The sequence below is a fragment of the Apodemus sylvaticus genome, chromosome 6, assembly GCF_947179515.1.
Source record: "Apodemus sylvaticus chromosome 6, mApoSyl1.1, whole genome shotgun sequence".
NCBI classification, from domain to species: domain Eukaryota; kingdom Metazoa; phylum Chordata; class Mammalia; order Rodentia; family Muridae; genus Apodemus; species Apodemus sylvaticus.
Window position 1 is genome coordinate 87,080,671 of NC_067477.1, and position 19,201 is coordinate 87,099,871.

Here is a 19,201-nt window from a genome sequence, read left to right on the forward strand (position 1 = left end):
TGAGTTAACTGATTTACATTTCTTAATACAGGGGGGAAAGGATGAACTGACTAATTTATATCTGAATTTGCAATCAATAAACCCATTATATTTAGAAAGAACTGCAGTATCTAATCCATGCTCATTATATTCTACCCCCTTTTTATTTAAATATAAAATATACTCTAATACAATATTAGCATTTGAAATCTCCTCTACCATTCAAATGTAAGACATTAAGTTTGATTGTGTATTGAAACTCAAAAATATAGAGGAATTTATTTAATATGTTTCAGGAGACATTTCAGAAAGTAGACATATTTATTGATAATCCTGAGTAAACACACTTCATGCAGCTCTTATAATTTCTTCATCCAGTGTAAGTTCTAGAGTGTTCTGGTTTAACATATTTCAATTAAAAATGTATACATATAACCAATGGCATTTTAACAACTGTATGAATATAAAATTATTAAATGCAACATAAAGAACAATATTATGTGTGGCCAATAGAAATTGAAAAGAATGAGATCTTGATTTAGCAAGGCTACCATTCCTGCATCAAAATCAGCTAACTCCACAGCACTGGCCTCCCTCCTTTTCAGAAGACCATGGGCACAGATGGATTGAAGCAACTCCACTTTCATGAAGCTCTCCAGACATTTCTGAAACTAACGCAGAAGAAGCAGAGCAGCATAACATCTCATAAGATAGAATTTAAAATTGATAAATGAGTGGATCCCATTCTCTTTGGAGATCTCTAGAGACAGAGAGCAATAAGGACAAAGGGGACGGCAACTGGAGGCATCTTCTTTCCTGTTTCTGCCCAATGTTTACCAGCATGGTTTTCTTTCTTTTATGATGCTGCTCTATCCACACTAGGCAAGAGCTTGCCCACTAAGCCAGTTTCGCAGTTCTTTTTTATAAGGCATAGTGTATCCCTCTTTATAAGGTGTAATGAATTCCAAAATAAGGCAAAAAGATACATTATCACATAGTAAGAGGATGATTTTAGAATTAGGACTAATTCTGAAGCATATTTATTAGCTCCAGTATGATGTGACCAATATGTTAATTATTGTAGACTTAATATGGCAACCGAGCTATCTAAACTCTCATCTGTTGAAGGAATGGCTCACATTATCATTTTTCTTTTCTTTTCTTTCTTTTTCTTTTTCTTTCTTTTTTTGCATTTGCTGAAGTAGTGAATAGATTCTTTACATGAAAGCAGTATTTGCCATTTATTTATTTTTTTCTGGTTGGAGCCATTTTTATTTTACACGTAATTTCATGGACACAAAAATCAATCCATTTTTACAACCATCATATCCAATAAGTAGCAAAATAAAGAAAACAACTAAAATATTCTATGCAAAGTAGGAAACACTGAGGTGGAAAAAAGGGGTATCTTAGGGAAGTATCTTTGGAAGCTTGGAGATGATTGTCATCTGTATACTTCAGGCCACCAGGAGCTGACCAGCGAGTGCAGAATTTCTTTCCTTAACTAAGGCAGTGATGATGGCTGCACTTTGTCCTAAACTCTCTTGTAGCTTACGCTCATCCTGGAAATAAAAGAAAAAACAATAACATGCAAATTAAAAGAAGAGCACAAGGATTTAAAAAAATAACTGATTAACATCCATAAAGTAACAAAAGAGGCCAAAATGTTGATAAAAACAAAAAATTTGCAACATATCCCCTATACTAAAAAATACTTTGCAATGGTAAAATACAACACTGAAATTATAAATTAATTAAGCTGGTTGACATGAAATAGGCAGAGCTAAAACCAGTAGTGGTGATCCTAAAGAAAAATAAGAGCAACACATCAGATGAAGCACACAGAAAGGAGGATAATGTTATACATTTTAGTATCATATGGTATTATTACCATTCTATTTCCCTTAGCATTGGAATTCCCTCCCTCTCACTACAAGGAAATGTTGTGGACCATTTAGGAAACCATACAAGGGCATCCTCAGAATTGGTGTCATCTTATAATATTCACTTCAGGAAAGAGAAAAGGGTAAAATAAGCCAGCTCTATCCCTGGACAGTTAGTTTTATTCAATGTGCCTGGATTCCAGGTCATGTGTAATCACAGGGCACACAAACAGGACATGGTCCCAGAGTATAGTGATAGCACAAAATTCTGGGATGTTTGTTAGAGAAGGTGGAAAAAAAAAAAGGAACGAAAGAAATGAGAGAAGTGTCCAGAGTAGACAAGAATGATTTTTGATAATCAAATGTGATGACTGGTCGGTCTTACAGACCTGTATCAGTGCTATGAGCCAGGTCATAAACATCAATACAAAGCCAAATTCCCACACTAAAAAGCAAAGGAAAAACACCCAAATTTAATTCATCATCCATTTATTTACTCTCTATAACTGCAGCAACACTTATTCTAGGCCTATTGACATGACCCGGAAGTTAAGAGAACATACTGCTCTTTTATAAAACCCACGTTTCCTTCTAACCCACACCAGGAATCCAATACATTTTAAATGCATGCCAGTATTTGCCTATACATGCCCGACTTTCTAAAAAAAACACACTCAGTGAACTCAAGAAGTAACAATTTGCTACTCAGTGTTATCAGAGGCTCTAAGATATGCAAAACCACACATTCCCCTCCAGTTACAATCACTGCCAGGGCTATTATTATTTGTTTTGGTACCCTGGTCACTGCATAACACCACAATATTTTTTTTTTTACTTAAAACTCTATTCTCTTGTAAAACAATAATATAACACATATTTGACAAAATAATATTCACTCATTTTTCCTGGTTATACTTAGAGTGTGGTAAAGGTAGAAACTCAGCTGAAAAGGGAACCAAATGAACTGTCCTGAAAACATTGGGGGAAAGGATACTAACTGTTATGAAGTCCCAGTTGAGGATGATAGATGCGATGGCTATTCTTGAGTGTCAATTGGACTACATTTGAAATGAACACAAATGGCTGGGTCATACCTGTGAGAGATTTTTTTTCCCCTTAATTAAATCTTTTGAAATGGGAAGACCCACTTCTAATCCAGATCTTTTAGACAAACACACCTTGAGTCTGGATCTTTTGAGGTAGGAAGATCTACCTTTGGTCTGTGCCACAACTTCTGCTGGTAGCCTACATAATGGAAGTGAAAAAAGGACACTTGCTCTCTCTTTGCTCGCTGGCTTTCATTCTTGCTAGCAAGTCCATTCCTTCTCTAGCATTAGAGTCAACTTCTGGATTTCAACAGAAACTGAAGCCTAGCTATTACATCTAATCTCATGGACTGAACTATTACTGGATTCTTAAACCTTCCTTTGGCAGACAGTCATTTTTGGATTAGCTGAACCAGAGCCTTAAGCCATTCTAATAAATTCCCTTTACATATATATGCTTATGATTAAATCTTAATATATATATATAATACATAATTCTATAAGTTCTGTTTCTCTAGAGAACCTTGACAGTGCAGCAGATTTATGGTAATTCTTCTTTGTGCTTTGTTGTCTTTAGAAAGATTTAATCACAAACTTATTTTAGGTTTTTCATAAGCAAAACAAGTTACATTAGATTTATTTTCAAGATGGTTTACATTTAAGTTGAATGTGCATCATATAAACTCAACAATCTAGAATTTTCTCTGAAGTTTCAGAGATCATTTATGTCTACACATAACGTCAGTATTCTTACAAAGAAAACTTCTTGTTTGGAAACTTTACTCTTTTCAAAAAGACTGCCAAAAGAACATTCAGCAATTTTAGTTTACTATTGACCTAAGTAAATAGAATATTAAGCAACATACTGTGGCACTAAAGCTAAAAGTAAGTAAGTTTGTACTTAATTTTATTTGGTGCATAACAATTACTCAATAACATATGAAAAGCTTAACTGATGATTTTGACAACATTAGGGATAACTCCAAAGGAACCACATTTAATGATTATTTTTAACATTCTCTATTCTTCAAATGAAATACTGAAAATCAGAATTTACCATGAGTTTTACCTAGAAAACTCTGTTCGTCTATCTTTCTAACATCTACAATTTCTATGTGTAGTTATACTATGCTTGAACAAAAGTTGTGCACACATATACACACATACACAAACACACACACAAGGTTTTAATCACCATTATCTTTTTTCTCATCCAAATTATGTTTTACTTTTGAAATTTAAATATTTTTAAATATAATTATATCAATCCTGCCCTTACTAAAACCCCTCCCAAAGCCCCCCAACTCCCTTTCAAATTCATGGCTTCTTTTTAGTTATTACTCTCACACACACACACACATACACACACATTTATGCACATAAATATATAAATACAACCTGCTAAGTCTGTTTAGTGTTAATTGTATGTATGTGATTTCAGGACTGACCACTTATTTAGGAATAGTCAATTAAGGATCATCAAGAAAGACTAATTCTCTCTTCTTTGCTGTCCTTATTTGCCTGTAGTTGTTTGTCTAGGGTTTTGGACCCCATGTGATTTCTCCTTTCTACATTAGCATGCCCATGAGTGGTGCTACGGTCTGATGAAGGCAATCATAGTGTTGGTAAAGTAGACATGGGTAAAGTATCATGGGTAGCCTGCCTGTCATTTCTAGATGATACACTCTCACAGCAGACTGCATGTTTCCTTGACTCTTAACTATTTCTGCCCCCTCTTCAGTGATGTCCCTAAGTCTTAGGTGTAGGGATGTCTTGTACATGTATCTCTTGAAGTCCAACACCCCACAACCAGTTGCATTTTTTTTCCATTTTGTCAAGCTGTGGCTTTCTGTAATGGTATATCTTTGATGCAAAGAGGAATGTCTTTGGTGATTGGTGTGAACCACACCTATTTGTGGGCATAGGGATGAGTATTTAGAATGCAGTTACAAATTATACTGGTTTAACGTAAGGGCAGTAGTAAGTTCTCCTCTTAGAGGCATGATATCACTAATCATGGATAATTGGCTACATTTCCATTACCAGGTATTATTTTCCTCCGGGGGGGGGGGGGGGGACAGCCAATTAGACTGCTAGTTACCGCCAAGACATTAAGTACCACTTTGATTAATATTTTCTGTGCTGGTCAATGTTATGGTTTGTTAGCATCATAGGTTCTTTCTTCTCTCCCTTGGAAGCTTGCATAGCACTTTCCAGAACCTTGAAGGACAGTTCTCAGGGAGAAGATTTTCAAGTCAGATCCATCTTCCAAATCCTTTTCCCAAATTTCGCATTGTCTTTAGCAACAGAAACTTACCTTCAACTTCTGCGAGGGAACCAAGGACAAAAGCAATGCCCTACACTGTTTTAGGAGTGTCTTGGACTACCCTGATCAACAATGCAAAAGGATGTTTGTCCTGCCTGGTACTGGGATTTCTGTCATTTAGTCTATAGTTCTTGAAGGAATCTGTATCTCCCCAAGTAGCATAACTTCATGGAAAACTGTATGTGTATGTCTACACACACTTAGTTATTTTTCAATTGCTCTGATAAAATATTATGACCAAAGCAGCTTATAAAAGAAAGCACCTAATTGGCTATAGTTCCAGAGGGTTGTAGTCCACAGTGGCAGAGCAAGTGCATGGCAGCAATTGCTGAGCGTTCACAGCTAGATCCACAAGAAGGAGGCAGAGGAAGAAACACTGGAAATAGTGGGGGTCTTCTAAAACCTCAAGCCCACCTCTTCCAGCAAGGCCTCTTTTCTTTTTTAAGATTTATTTATTTTATGTATATGAGTATACTGTCGCTTTCTTCCGACATACCAGAAGAGGGAATCAGATCGCACTACATTTACTGATGGTTGTGGGTTACCACATGGTTGCTGCGAATTGAACTCAGGACCTCTGGAAGACCAGTTAATGCTCTTAACTTATGAGCCATCTCTCCAGCCCCAGGACCACACTTCTTAATCCTTCCCAACCAGATCTACCAACTAGGAACAAGTATTAAAATACATGAGCCTATGAAAAGCATTCTCATTGAAACCACCACCCACTAAGATGTAATTTTAAGTAAATATAAAATAATATGATCCCATATGACTTTCTCAAACCTCCTTAGTTATTTCTCCCTTTTCCATCCCTCTTCTTCTGTATTGACCTTTCTATCCTGCCCCCAAAAAGCCTCTCCACATTTTCCCATATTCTCCATCATATCACTTGTATCCTGCTCTTCCCTTTGTAGCATTCCTGCTCAAAAACATTACTATTTTCTTTTTTGACAACATAATATTTTTATTGATTATTTTGGAAATTGAATTAATATGCCCATATGACACTCAGTTTACAGTCCTCCTATGACTGTTCTCCCCAACCTTGCAACCCCCCCAACTTAAATAAGAAAAAGGAAAAAAAACACTAGTCCAACTTATATTGTCCATTTACTCACTGGAATTAAGGTGGTACACATCTTTAATCCCAGTTCCCTGGAGGCAGAGGCAGGCTGATCTCGGAGTTTGAGACCAGCATGGTCTACAGAGTGAGTTCCAGGACAGACAGAGCTTACATCGAGAAACACTGTCTTTTAAAAAAATAAATAAGCAAAGAAAAATAAAGTGACCATTATCTTTTTATCATACAACACAATATTCTAATTTTATTCTGTAGCAAATAATTTTTGTGAGTAGAAACCTACACGGTACTTTGGTCTTGACTTGTGTGTTTCATTCATTGTTGTCTGGTAAAAAATTCATTTTCTCATGTCTTTCATATTAAAGTCTTCAGGCAGAAATTCTGTGAGACTTCTAAGCCTCTGGTAAGCTTTCTAAAAACTAAGTGATTCTTTAGGTTGACCAGAGCTGAGGAATTGAAAGAACAGCCCCTAAACTCTTAGCAGCAATTCCTAAATCTTTGCTTCTACAGTTCCACCTTGATGTTTATACCCAGAAAAGCTCTTGTTCCACAATTAAATTGCAAACAAGTGGCATCAGCAAGCACAAGAATGGCTGATATCATATGATGCTATGTCTTCACAACTCCTACTTACTCATTGTCAGTCTTAATTATGACAAAGGGCTACTTTGGGGAAACTATTTTCAGATTACTTGAAGTAGAAGAGCTCCTTAAAATGTAGATTTAAAACTATTAGCTTCCATCATTGTATTAAGCAGATGTCCTCACTTGAGGAAGTGTAATTAAGTTTATGTTAGGCGGTGAGAACCAAACAAGCAGGCTTTTTAGAAGTCAGTTTTAAAGAAAGAACAGCAGGAAGTCAATGATGTCATTGCTCTCCCAAACTTTACAGACAATGTGCAAGGAAATTTTTGAGATATTCTTTCTCCATAAACATTGGAATGCAATGAATTTTACTGAGGCCATAAACTTAAAAATACAAATATATATTTAGACTTCAGATGTCCCAGGAGATTTAAAAGTTCCTCCAGAAAAATAAATATTGTATTGTCTAAGCAAATTCCAAATTCCACACTCAACATTAAACTCAGCTTCCTGGAGCTATAAAACCACTCTGAAATTCAAGTTGTTTATACTTTGATATTAATATCCTTCACCTTTACTAAGCTTGCTTTGGTAAATACAGAACAAAAGTTATTCCTTACATGCCTAAATTTTGCAAATGCCTTAAACAAATAAAAGTGTTAAAACTATAGCTATACGTATATATGGCTATATCTATTCCTTTCCACTGCTAAGCATAAAATTGTCAAATGGTGGACTTTATAAATCTTCTATCATCTTATTGCATTAATTTATATCATGGATATCATCACTAATATTTAATCAAAATTATTTGGTGCTAACTTTCTCTTTATATATTTTACAGATATGGGAAGTCTCATGGTGACACACTGTCACCTAGTGGAAATTCCATTAAGTGTTCAGGGCACATCAAGTTGATCACCCCTTGATAGATTTGAAGAAAAATAAAAAATGACTCTGACAAATAGAAAAACATTTTAACACGATCATATATTTTTATTATTAAGTGATTTTGTTTATTTGAAATCTTACTGACTATGTTGTTGGTGATTATTTAGAACTAAAAAACCCCTGAGAAATAGACAAAAGCTAATTATTAAGGTCAAGAAAAGAAAGGAAGCAGAGAGAGAGAGAGAGAGAGAGAGAGAGAGAGAGAGAGAGAGAGAGAACCTCTTTTATTTGTTGAAAAAGAAACACACTCTTCCCAAGGTCTAGGCAATAAATAGTATGGAAAATGTATTTGGAGTCACACATAGCTTTTGTCTCCTTTATTTTCTGCCTAATGCAGAGCTTTACAGTATAATTGATGCTCAGTAAGTATTTGAAATGATATAATTATGAACAAAGGAATAACCTGGTATTAATATAAAATACAAAAGAATGTCCTGGGAGACAGCACCAATATTTTGCTGAATAGGAAAGAAAAAGAAGAGATAACCAAGGAGCTGATTACAATTCTGTAAAATGTGGAAGGTGGAAACCCCAGGTCTCTGACCTGGAGACAACAGTTAGTTGCTATTTCAGTTGCTTGAGGCTTGTCACATAGTTGTACCTTATTTTTAATACCATAATTCGTAGTATCAGTTTTATAACATAATAATGCTGAAAATGGTCTTTTATACAATGTCCCCTTTGGTTAGAAATCATTTTGACACCTCTGGTAATGGGCAGAGACACCTTGTTGTTGGTGTTGGTGTTGGTGTTGGTGTTGGTGTTGGTGTTGGTGTTGGATCAGTCAGGGGCAAAGCAAATGGCAGTCCTTTGTTCATCCTAGTGACACCTGGTTTGGTGGCCCGATCTGTTTTATGTCTAGGACACATAAAAAATCAAATCAACATCATTAGTCATTAGGGAAATGCAAATCAAAACAACTCTGAGATTTCACCTTACACCAGTCAGAATGGCTAAGATTAAAAACTCAGGAGACAGCAGGTGTTGGCGAGGATGTGGAGAAAGAGGAACACTCCTCCACTGCTGGTGGGGTTGTAAGATGGCACAACCACTCTGGAAATCAGTCTGGCTATTCCTCAGAAAACTGGGCATAACACTTCCGGAGGACCCTGCAATACCACTCCTGGGCATATAACCAGAGGATTCCCTGGCATGCAATAAGGACACATGCTCCATTATGTTCATAGCAGCCCTATTTATAATAGCTAGAAGCTGGAAAGAGCCCAGATGTCCCTCAATAGAGGAATGGATACAGAAAATGTGGTATATTTACACAATGGAATACTACTCAGCAATTAAAAACAATGAATTCATGAAATTCTTAGGCAAATGGTTGGATCTGGAAAATATCATCCTGAGTGAGGTAGCCCAATCACAAAAGAACACACATGGGATACAGTCACTGATAAGTGGATATTAGCTCAGAAGCTCTGAATACCCAAGACACAATTCACATATCAAATGACTCCCAAGAAGAAGGAAGGAGAGGTCCCTGATCCTGAAAAGACTTGTTCCAGCATTGTAGGGGAGTAGCAGGACAGAGAAGTAGGAGGGGGTTGATAGGAGAATGGGCAGAGGGAAGAGGGCTTAGGGAACTTATGGGGAGGGGGGGGAACTGTGAAAGGGAAAATCATTTTGATTGTTAAACCAAGAATGTTCAACATAAAAATTATTTAAAAAATCAAATCAAATCTAGGCAGTGCAGGTAGGGAGAAGATCAACAGATACCTGAGATCTACCATGCCACTTGGATTTGTAGTGAAAAAAAGCCCACAGACCTGCTCTCTGTTCCATAGCAAGGATGGCCATAGATGCACAGAGCCCTGCCTACCATCACCCACACAGTGCAGCATGGAAGGAGGAAGAAAACAGACAGAACTACAGGCTGTCGTGACAGCCACAGGCCTGCACACGAAGGCCATAGGCACTTACTCATTGCTATGCTATGCAGCACAAATGGAGGATGTCACCCAGGGGCGGCCCCACACACATGGCCAGCCTGCAGTGAGAGCCACTGCGATAAGGAGGGTGTGGTGGTTAGATGAGAGAGAAAGAGAACTGGAGCAGTTTGAACACTATGAAAAGAGATGCTGAAGAGTTGAGGATGGAGAGGAGGAGCCTGTTGTAAGTAGACAGTCTCACCACCTGGAACCATGGTGAGGTCCCAGCCCGAGCTGTCACTGAGAACCATGTCTGGGTCCATGGCTCCACAGGGCTAAGAGTTGGTGTAGATGTCCATCGATCATATTGTGTTAGCAATATGATCGATGGATGATCGATTGGGGCAGCCACTGGGGACCACATAGATGTTCAGAGGCTATGCAGTACTGGCTCCAACCCTCCCTGGCTGCTAAGCTCTGGAGAGCTTGCCCTATCTCTCACCTGCCTTGCATTTTGCCAAGGCAGCAGAGTGGAGCTGGCCCTGATAGCAGGTGGGTGAGCTGGCTCTGAAGGCCTGAGTGTGGGGAAACTGACCCTGCCAGTCATCTGAGGCCATGGCATGGCATGGGCACAGACAAAATGCCACCACCCGTCACCATCTCCAGCAGTCTCGAACGTTTCCCACAGGATCTTCAGCATGGGAAACCTAGCCCTACCCCTCACTCACCTGGACAGGAACACTTTAGAAAGCAGACACTGCACCTCACCTGAACAGCACAGCAGAACTGACCCTGGTGGTGGGCACGTAGGTGAACCAGCACCAAGGCTGAGAGAAAGCATAGGTGTGGGGTTATGCCCTCCCCAACCTTGCCTCTCACCACTTGTGGCAGGCAGGAGAGCTGCCCTGTGATTGTGCAAGTGGGTCAACTGGCTCTGTCCCTCACGAGCTGCAGCGCTTAGGACAACAGTCCACAGCAGAGCTGCAGTAGCACATTAGTGCTGGTCCTGGTGGAGACAGTGCGGATGAGCCAGGCCCAAGGTGAGATCCACAAGGGAGAACTGTCCCTCCCTTCTTTACTGTGAAGTAGCATAGGTGTGCATGTAATGCCCTCTCTCTCCCCTTGGTCCTTGTCACCTGCAGTAGTTGGGAGAACTGCCACCCCCAACGGGGCATGAGATGGGGTGGAGTGGGTCCTGCCCCATCACTGGCTATCACATTTGGGAGAGCTGTTATCTCACCTGAGGAACACAAAGGAGCAACCTGATGGTGAAACAACCTTGAGGATATGAGAGCAGGAGAGCTGGCCCAGCCCCTCAGAGGCTGCTGCAATTGGGAGCGTGAGCCCCATGCCTTGACTGGGAAACACAGTGGAGTCCACTCTGAAAGCGTGGGTGCAGATAAGCCATCCTAAAGGTATGAGACCAGTAGAGTTGAACCTGCCTCCTATTGATGGTGGCATTGGGTGGCCTAGCCAGAGCAGTGGTAGAGAGCTCAGTAGAGAGCTGGTCAGGAGGCTAAGGGAGAGGTGGTGCACTGGTGGCAGCTCAGTTTCCACCCAGGCCCAGATCCAGGGCTCTGAGTTGGCCCATCCCAAAAATCTGAGAACAGTTGGGATGCACGAAAGGGCCAGGATCTCCTGCACCAAAGCTACAGGATCTCCACGACACAGGACAACCACAAATAACTGAGAGGAGGCTCCATGAAGATCCAAAATTAATGGTGTCACAGAAGCTAGAGATCTTAAACCGAAACAATGACCCATTGTAAAGAACATTTGCAAGAGAAGATGTATAATCAGAGGGATATACTGTGGGGCATACTGTGGCATACTACAGCTTCCACTGTGAGATGTTTTCTATGCTTTGGGGTGTGTGTGTGTGTGTGTGTGTGTGTGTGTGTGTGTGTGTGTGTTATTTAAGGGAGGGTTGCAGTTATAACGGTAGACAAGGAGATGAGTGGGACTGGGATGCATGATGTACAAGTCACAAGGAATCAATAAAAACTCTAGAAAAATTATCTGACACAAATTTTGAACCTAGCCAAACTCACCCGCAGTTACCCAGGCTAGTTATTTTTCACTGTGACATCCTCCCCAGTCAGACCTCAGGCCCTGTCTATGTGCATAGCACCATGTGCCCACACTGCTCTAACATGTCTTAGACAGCCACATGATTTTGCCTATAGATATGCTACAGCTCACCAGAAAGTAGTTACACTTCATGGAAACACACTCTCATCAGCAGTTCATCTACACATTCCAGAGTTTCCCAAAACAACCTGACTGAACACCAAAAAGACATTCTCACATATTGATATTATGAGTGATGTCACAAGAGAATTTGGAATTCAATTTTGTGGCTGGGCCTGCGGGATTACTCTTATCTTTCCCCAGAAAATGGCTTCCCAGGAGCTGTCTTTCTATCTCATCCACTTTCAAAGACCCAACTATAACTGTATCCTTCACGAAGCACTACTCTATGCATCAGCAATTGGTCTCCATAGTTTTACTCAAAATCTGTTAAAAATATGTTTTATTGTTATTGTATTTACAGGTACTCTTTTCTTAGTTAAACCATAAGTTGCTAAGGCAGAACTCCAAGTTGTAGTCTACACTCAAAGTACTGCCTTCATTCATTGTACTGACTCCAGATAGACTCAAAGTATTCTGTATATTGTATGTACGCTATAAAGAGCTATTTGTTAGATTACCCAATCTTCCAAAATCCGTGCTTATAGATGAATGCTAATACAGTTCTGATACACAAGAACTTTTAGTTAAGTGATGCTTATCACGTTTGAAAGAGCTTATAAGTCATGTGCAACTTTTGACAATGTGGCAAGCCATTGTCATGTACCAAATTCATCCTTGAGATCTGTGTAATGGTGCTACAAGGAGGAAATGACAAGAAAAGCCTCACATGGTTTTTAGTCCCATCTGCAGTTTTGAATTAGGCAGCACTCATTGCTATCCTGTACATGCAACCAGCAGGCCACAGGTGGGATGCACCAACAACTGTATTTCATTGAACATCTGGAAAACGTCAAAAACAAGGAGTTTGTGTTACATTTCCCCTCTTATGAGACAACACCTGCTCTGAGAATTACACATACTGGACAACAATAAAAACCTACTCTACTACATTCTATTAAATGCCAAAGGTCCATCAAATGAGAAGCACTGTTTTACACAGGGTAGATACACCAGCAGGAAGTCCACACATTAAATATTGTTTGGCAAAGAAAATGAATACAAACTCAATGGAAGGGGACTATAGAAACTGCTTAGTGTTTAAGGGCACTTGCTGTTTGGCAGAGGACCTGGGTTCAGTTCCCAGTACCCGTGTGGTGGGTCACGACTGTTTGTCACTTAAGTTTCGTGAGATCTGATTCCATTTTCTGTTCTTCTCAGGCACTAGGCATACATGCTGTATACATACACATATGTAGGCAAAGGAACCATATATGCATAAAATAGAAATTCTAAAAGTATCATACAAGGGCACTAGAGATTAGCCTTGTTCAGATGCTGCCTTCACATCTAAAGATAAAGTGATAAATAATTGACGAAATGGATTTTAGAGCATTTCTTTTCATGCATATGGTATCAGAGTAATAGCAAGAATTTCTTTTTTTTACATATGTATATGTGTGTGAATCTGAACAAGCATGCATGTGTATACTTAGGTGTACACTGGGTGTGCAGAAATTCACATAGGCTGGAAGAGGGCATAGGAGTCTCTAGACCTGTGATGACAGAAGGCTCTATGCCACTATGGGCCTGCTGGGAAGTACGCCGAGGTCCACTATATGTTAAATTGCTGAACCATATCTCCAGCTCAGCAATAATTTCTATTGAACCAGAAAGTCTGATAGACTCACTCAATTTGACAGATTCTCATAAGACTTAGCTTCAAAATTTTAATTCTAAACCTAACAAATAAAGAGAATATAGATATAAAAATCAGTACAATTCAGATAAGCCCTAATAGGATTGTGTGTAAATTTTGTTAATTTTTAAATATTTCCAGAAAAGAGAAATCAAAAGCTCTGGTTAAGAACCATCGGAATCCCAAGTGTTTAACAGGGGCAAGTAAAGTGCAAGTTTTATTTGGAATATTTGTTTACTATTGTCTTAAAAAAATCACTATGTTTCCAAGAAAAAAAATACTGATTAAAAAAAAACTGAGCTGCAGCCAGCCTGCAAAAGAAATCTGGTCTGGTCTGGTCTGGTCTGGTCTGGTCTGGTCTGTCAGCCTTAGCCTGCAAAACTAATCTGGAAAATTTGCTTTCCTCCATGGGAGCAGAAGCAACTGTTTCCCAAGGTCAGGGCTGGCACATGTGTTTCTTCCTAACCTGTTTCCCATCAACAGATGAATACATAATAAACTGAGTGCACAGGAAGTAGAAAACCTCATAGCACCAGCAGGTTACATATTTTCCTCTGAAATGATGCTCTGTATTAAAGCAAGGAAATGTGGTAGAAATTATTTTCTTGGTAGAACTTATTTTCACTCTCAGAGCTATGAAGATGATGCTTTAGCCAAAGATACAAAGAGATCCAACATCAACAAAGATGTCACAGAAGCAGAACATAATGTATGTTGAATTAAAAAAAATTAGATGCAATGTCCTGATTAACTTTGTAATAGAAGTTAATCTATGTCTTACATAACACAGGTTTGAAAACAGCGGTATCTCAGAAAACAGTAACAGGGGGTTTTAGCTACAGAACAAGATGTGGAAGGGAAACCAAAGGAAGACAATGGGTAAGCAGTCATTATAGAGGTAAGAAAAGACAATGTGTGTGGGGATAAGTTCAGGATCTGCGGAAAGAGCTCATTTGATGATAGAAAATTAGGGGGGAAAAGAACACCAAGGAGAAGCCATGTGCTGATGGTGATGTCTTCTCTCTTAACACAGCAATGCAGTTATTTCCAGGACAGAGCACTGTGAGCTGAGCTCAACAGGATGCCACTGTGAAACCTCTGGGATGAATACATGCTGGGAAACAGGAGCATCTGAGGCAAAGATTATTACTTAAGCTTTTCCATCAACAAAGATGGAGTCAGTGTGCTGTCTCAGTGAACTCTGAAGACATACCCGCTAACCAAAGGCTTATCGACAGATGAGAAGAGTTAGAAGTCCCTTCATCAGTGATGAGATAAATTCATGGGAGAGCAGAAAGGAAATCCTCTGGCTCCTTTGATGATTATGTTGCAGAAGCCCACCTAGTCTATTTTGGAATATATGGTAAAATAGATATGTGTTTTCTACTGCTTGGTTTTGTTTTGTGCAAATTAATTACTTAATCAGATAAATAGGTAAGTGTATGAATGTGTTTATAATTACAAGTTATAAATAAAACAATAGGCAAATTAATCATCAAAGTGAATTTACATTAGAATTTACAGACATAAAGTAAAAATTAAACTGTGCACTACATTTAAGTAATTGAAATTCAAAAATAGGCAACCCTTTCAAACATGCCTATAACTGAAACATCTCAAGGATGCCTAGACTTGAAGCAACACCAACATATTTAAAACTCTGTGTCTTCAATTCTATTCCATTGATCCACTTGTCTGTCACTGTGCCAATACCATGCAGTTTTTAACACTATTGCTCTGTAGTATTGCTTGAGGTCTGGGATACTGACTCCCTCAGAAGTTCTTTTACTGTTGAGAATAGTTTTAGCTATCCTGGGTTTTTTGTTATTCCACATGAATTTGAGAATTACTTTTTCTAACTCTGTGAAGAACTGAGTTGGGATTTTGATGAGGATCTGTAGATTGCGTTTGGCAAGATGGCTATTTTAACTATATTAATCCTGCCAATCCATGAGCATGGAAGATTTTTCCATTTTCTGAGGTCTTCTTCGATTTCCTTCTTCAGAGACCTGAAGTTCTTGTCATATAGATCTTTCACTTGTTTGGTTAGAGTCACACCAAGATACTTTATATTGTTTGTGGCTATTGTGAAGGGTGTCATTTCCCTAACTTCTTTCTCAGCCTGCTTATCCTTTGAGTATAGGAAGGCAACTGATTTGCTTGAGTTGATTTTATAACCTGCAACTTTGCTGAAGTTGTTTATCAGCTGTAGGAGTTCTCTGGTGGAGGTTTTCAGGTCACTTAAGAAGACTATCATGTCATCTGCAAATAGTGATAATTTGACTTCTTCCTTTCCAACTTATATCCCCTTGACCTCCTTATGTTGTCTAATTGCTCTAGCTAGAACTTCAAGTACTATATTGAAAAGATATGGAGAGAGAGGACAGCCTTGTCTAGTCCGTGATTTTAGTGGGATTGCTTCAAGTTTCTCTCCGTTTAGTTTGATGTTGGCTACTGGTTTGCTGTATATTGCTTTAACGATGTTTAGGTATGGGTCTTGAATTCCTGTTCTTTCCAAGACTTTTAGCATGAAAGGATGCTGAATTTTGTCAAATGTTTTTTTCAACATCTAATGAAATGATCATGTGTTTTTTTTCTTTGAGTTTGTTTATGTAGTGGATTGCATTAGAATTGAAGACCCAGAAATGAATCCACACACCTATGGTCACTTGATCTTCGACAAAGGAGCAGAAAACAGCCAGTGGAAAAAAGATAGCCTTTTCAATAATTGGTGCTGGTTCAACTGGACGTCAGCATGCAGAAGAATGCGAATTGATCCATTCTTATTTCCTTGTACTAAACTCAACTCCAAGTAGATCAAAGACCTCCACGTAAAACCAGACACACTGAAACTAAAAGAAAAGAAACTGGGGAAAACCATTGAGGACATGGGCACAGGGGAAAAGTTCCTGAACAGAACACCAATAGCTTATGTTCTAAGATCAAGAATTGACAAATGGGACCTCATAAAATTACAAAGTTTCTGTAAGGCAAAGGACACTGTCAAAAGGACAAAATGGCAACCAACAAACTGATTGGGAAAAGATTTTCACCAATTGTACAATTAGCCCTGATAGAGGGCTAATATCCAATACATACAAAGAACTCGAGAAGTTAGACCCCAGGGAACCAAATAACCCTATTAAAAATGGGGTAAAGATCTAAACAAACAATTTTCACCTGGAGAAATTCGGATGGCTGAGAAGCACCTTAAGAAATGCTCAACTTCATTAGTCATTAGGGAAATGCAAATCAAAACAACCCTGAGATTTCACCTGACACCAGTCAGAATGGCTAAGGTTAAAAGCTCAGGAGACAGCAGGTGTTGGTGAGGATGTGGAGAAAGAGGAACACCCCTCCACTGCTGGTGGGGTTGTAAGATGGTACAACCACTTTGGAAATCAGTCTGGCAGTTCCTCAGAAAACTGGACATGACACTTCCGGAGGACCCTGCTATACCTCTCCTGGGCATATACCCAAAGGATTCCCCGGTATGCAATAAAGACACATGCTCCATTATGTTCATAGCAGCCTTATTTATAATAGCCAGAAACTGGAAAGAACTTAGATGTCCCACAATGGAGGAATGGATACAGAAAATATGGTATATTTATACAATAGATACTACTCAGCAATTAAAAACAATGAATTCATGAAATTTTTAGGCAAATGGTTGGATCTGGAAAATATCCTAAGTGATGTAACCCAATCACAAAAGAATACACATGGAATGCAATCCCTGATAAGTGGATATTAATTAGCCCAGAAGCTCTGAATAACAAAGGCACAATTAGCATAACAAATGACTCCCATGAAGAAGTAAGGAGAGGGTCCTGATCCTGGAAAGGCTTGATCTAGCATTGGAAGAGGGTATCAGGACAGAGAAAAAGGAGAGAGGTGACTGGAGAATGGGTGGAGAGAAGAAGGTTTATGGGACATATGGGGAGGGGGGAACTGGGAAAGCGGAAATCATTTGGAATGTAAACAAAGAATATAGCAAATAAAAATATATAATAAAAAAATAAAACTGTGGAATTTAAGCAAAAATATCTTTAAAAATAGATCACACAGTAAATTAGATACAGCTGAAGAGAAAACTATTAAAATTAAAGAAGGAGCTGAGGACACTGTGCAAAAATACCTATCAGAGAAAGCAGCAAAGCAGAGCCTAAGAGCGGCAGTAAGGGATTCAGAGTAAACAGCGTATGCAAGCATGCATTCAATAAGATCTGCACAGAGGAATAACAGATATAATGGGAAGTGACTTTTCAAGACTTATTGTTGAAATTATTCTACAGATTCATAAACAGATGAACACTGCATTGAATCTTGGGGTAAATAAACTGAAAATAAACAATCATACAAATAAATATTGTGGAAACATTGGGACACTAAATACAAAGACAGCTTTAAATTAGCTAGTCAGAATACACACATCCAAATATACACAAATGTACAATTGTACTTTTTGTACATTTTGTCACTTCAACAATAGTGGCAGGAATAAAATGACAATTTATTACACGTTATATAAAAAACAGTGAAAACTAACCTTCTCTCCTAAATCCACCAAATTAGATACAAATGCTACTTTTGAAAAATTATAATAAAACACAATCTCTGTCTGTTGAGCAAAATACATTAATAAACGTAAGAGTCATTTTGGGGTGGGGATATTCAGTGCTGGAAAGATGGTTCAGTGGTTAAGAGCACTGGCTACTCTCTTAAAGGACCTGGGTTCAATTCAACCACAAGGTGCTTGCAGCTGTCTATGACTACACTTACAGAGGCAAAACACTAATGCCCATAAAAATCAATATATTATTTAAATTAAGAGTCACATGCAAGAAAATCTTAGAATAAAACTCTAGGAGGTAAGAAGATGCGCAAAATAAATAATATTAAAGTAAGTCCATGAATCTAAAATACTAAGCATTCCCCAGGAAGTAATTATAATAACTGCTAATTATATAAGATAATTAAAAATTAAAAATCACAATATTGGATAAGAAAAATGTCACTTAAAAAGTGGAAGATGATAGTAAAATAAAATTTATTAAAAATGATGATATGAGGAGGGACCCCTGGCTCCGGATACATATGTAGCTGAGGACACCCTTATCTGACATCAATGAGAGGCGAGGCCCTTGGTCCTGTGGAGGTTCAACGCCCCAGCTTAGGGGCGAGCTGGAGCAGTGAGGGAGGGAGTGAATGGGTGGAAGATGACCCTCAGAGCCAAAGGAGACGGGGGAGAGGGGGCATGAGATGGAGAGTTGTGGAGTGGGAACCGGGAAGGGAGATATCATTTGAAATGTAAATGAATAAAATTATTAATAAAAAAGGATGGCATGAAAGAAGGCTAATTAAAATACTAATTTTAAACATTCATATAAATATGGAGAATAAATCTCAAAATGTTTGTAGGTAAGGTGAGAAACTTCTTAATCAGAAGAGTGTCAAGGAAAAAAGAACCACGAAGGCCACCCCAGTTATCTAAAGCCAGTAGCAGTGCTCTTAGCATGCTCTCCTAAAACCAGAAGAGCAAAAAGATCACATGAACCCGGGCCTCCTGAACACA

General features: G+C 38.7%; 1 protein-coding gene and 1 pseudogene across 1 annotated transcript in view; one reads left to right on the forward strand and one right to left on the reverse strand.

Annotated features, from left to right (window-relative positions):
- Positions 1-296: 296 nt before the first annotated feature.
- The window catches only part of Crppa (CDP-L-ribitol pyrophosphorylase A), a 313,308-nt gene continuing 294,403 nt past the window's right edge, over positions 297-19,201 (reverse strand). Inside the window, exon 10 of the mRNA XM_052185927.1 lies at positions 297-1,541. Coding sequence (XP_052041887.1) covers positions 1,437-1,541 — 105 coding nt within the window. The 3' untranslated portion in view covers positions 297-1,436. The remainder of the gene's footprint in view (positions 1,542-19,201) is intronic.
- Positions 8,556-8,725, forward strand: LOC127688216 (uncharacterized; annotated as a pseudogene).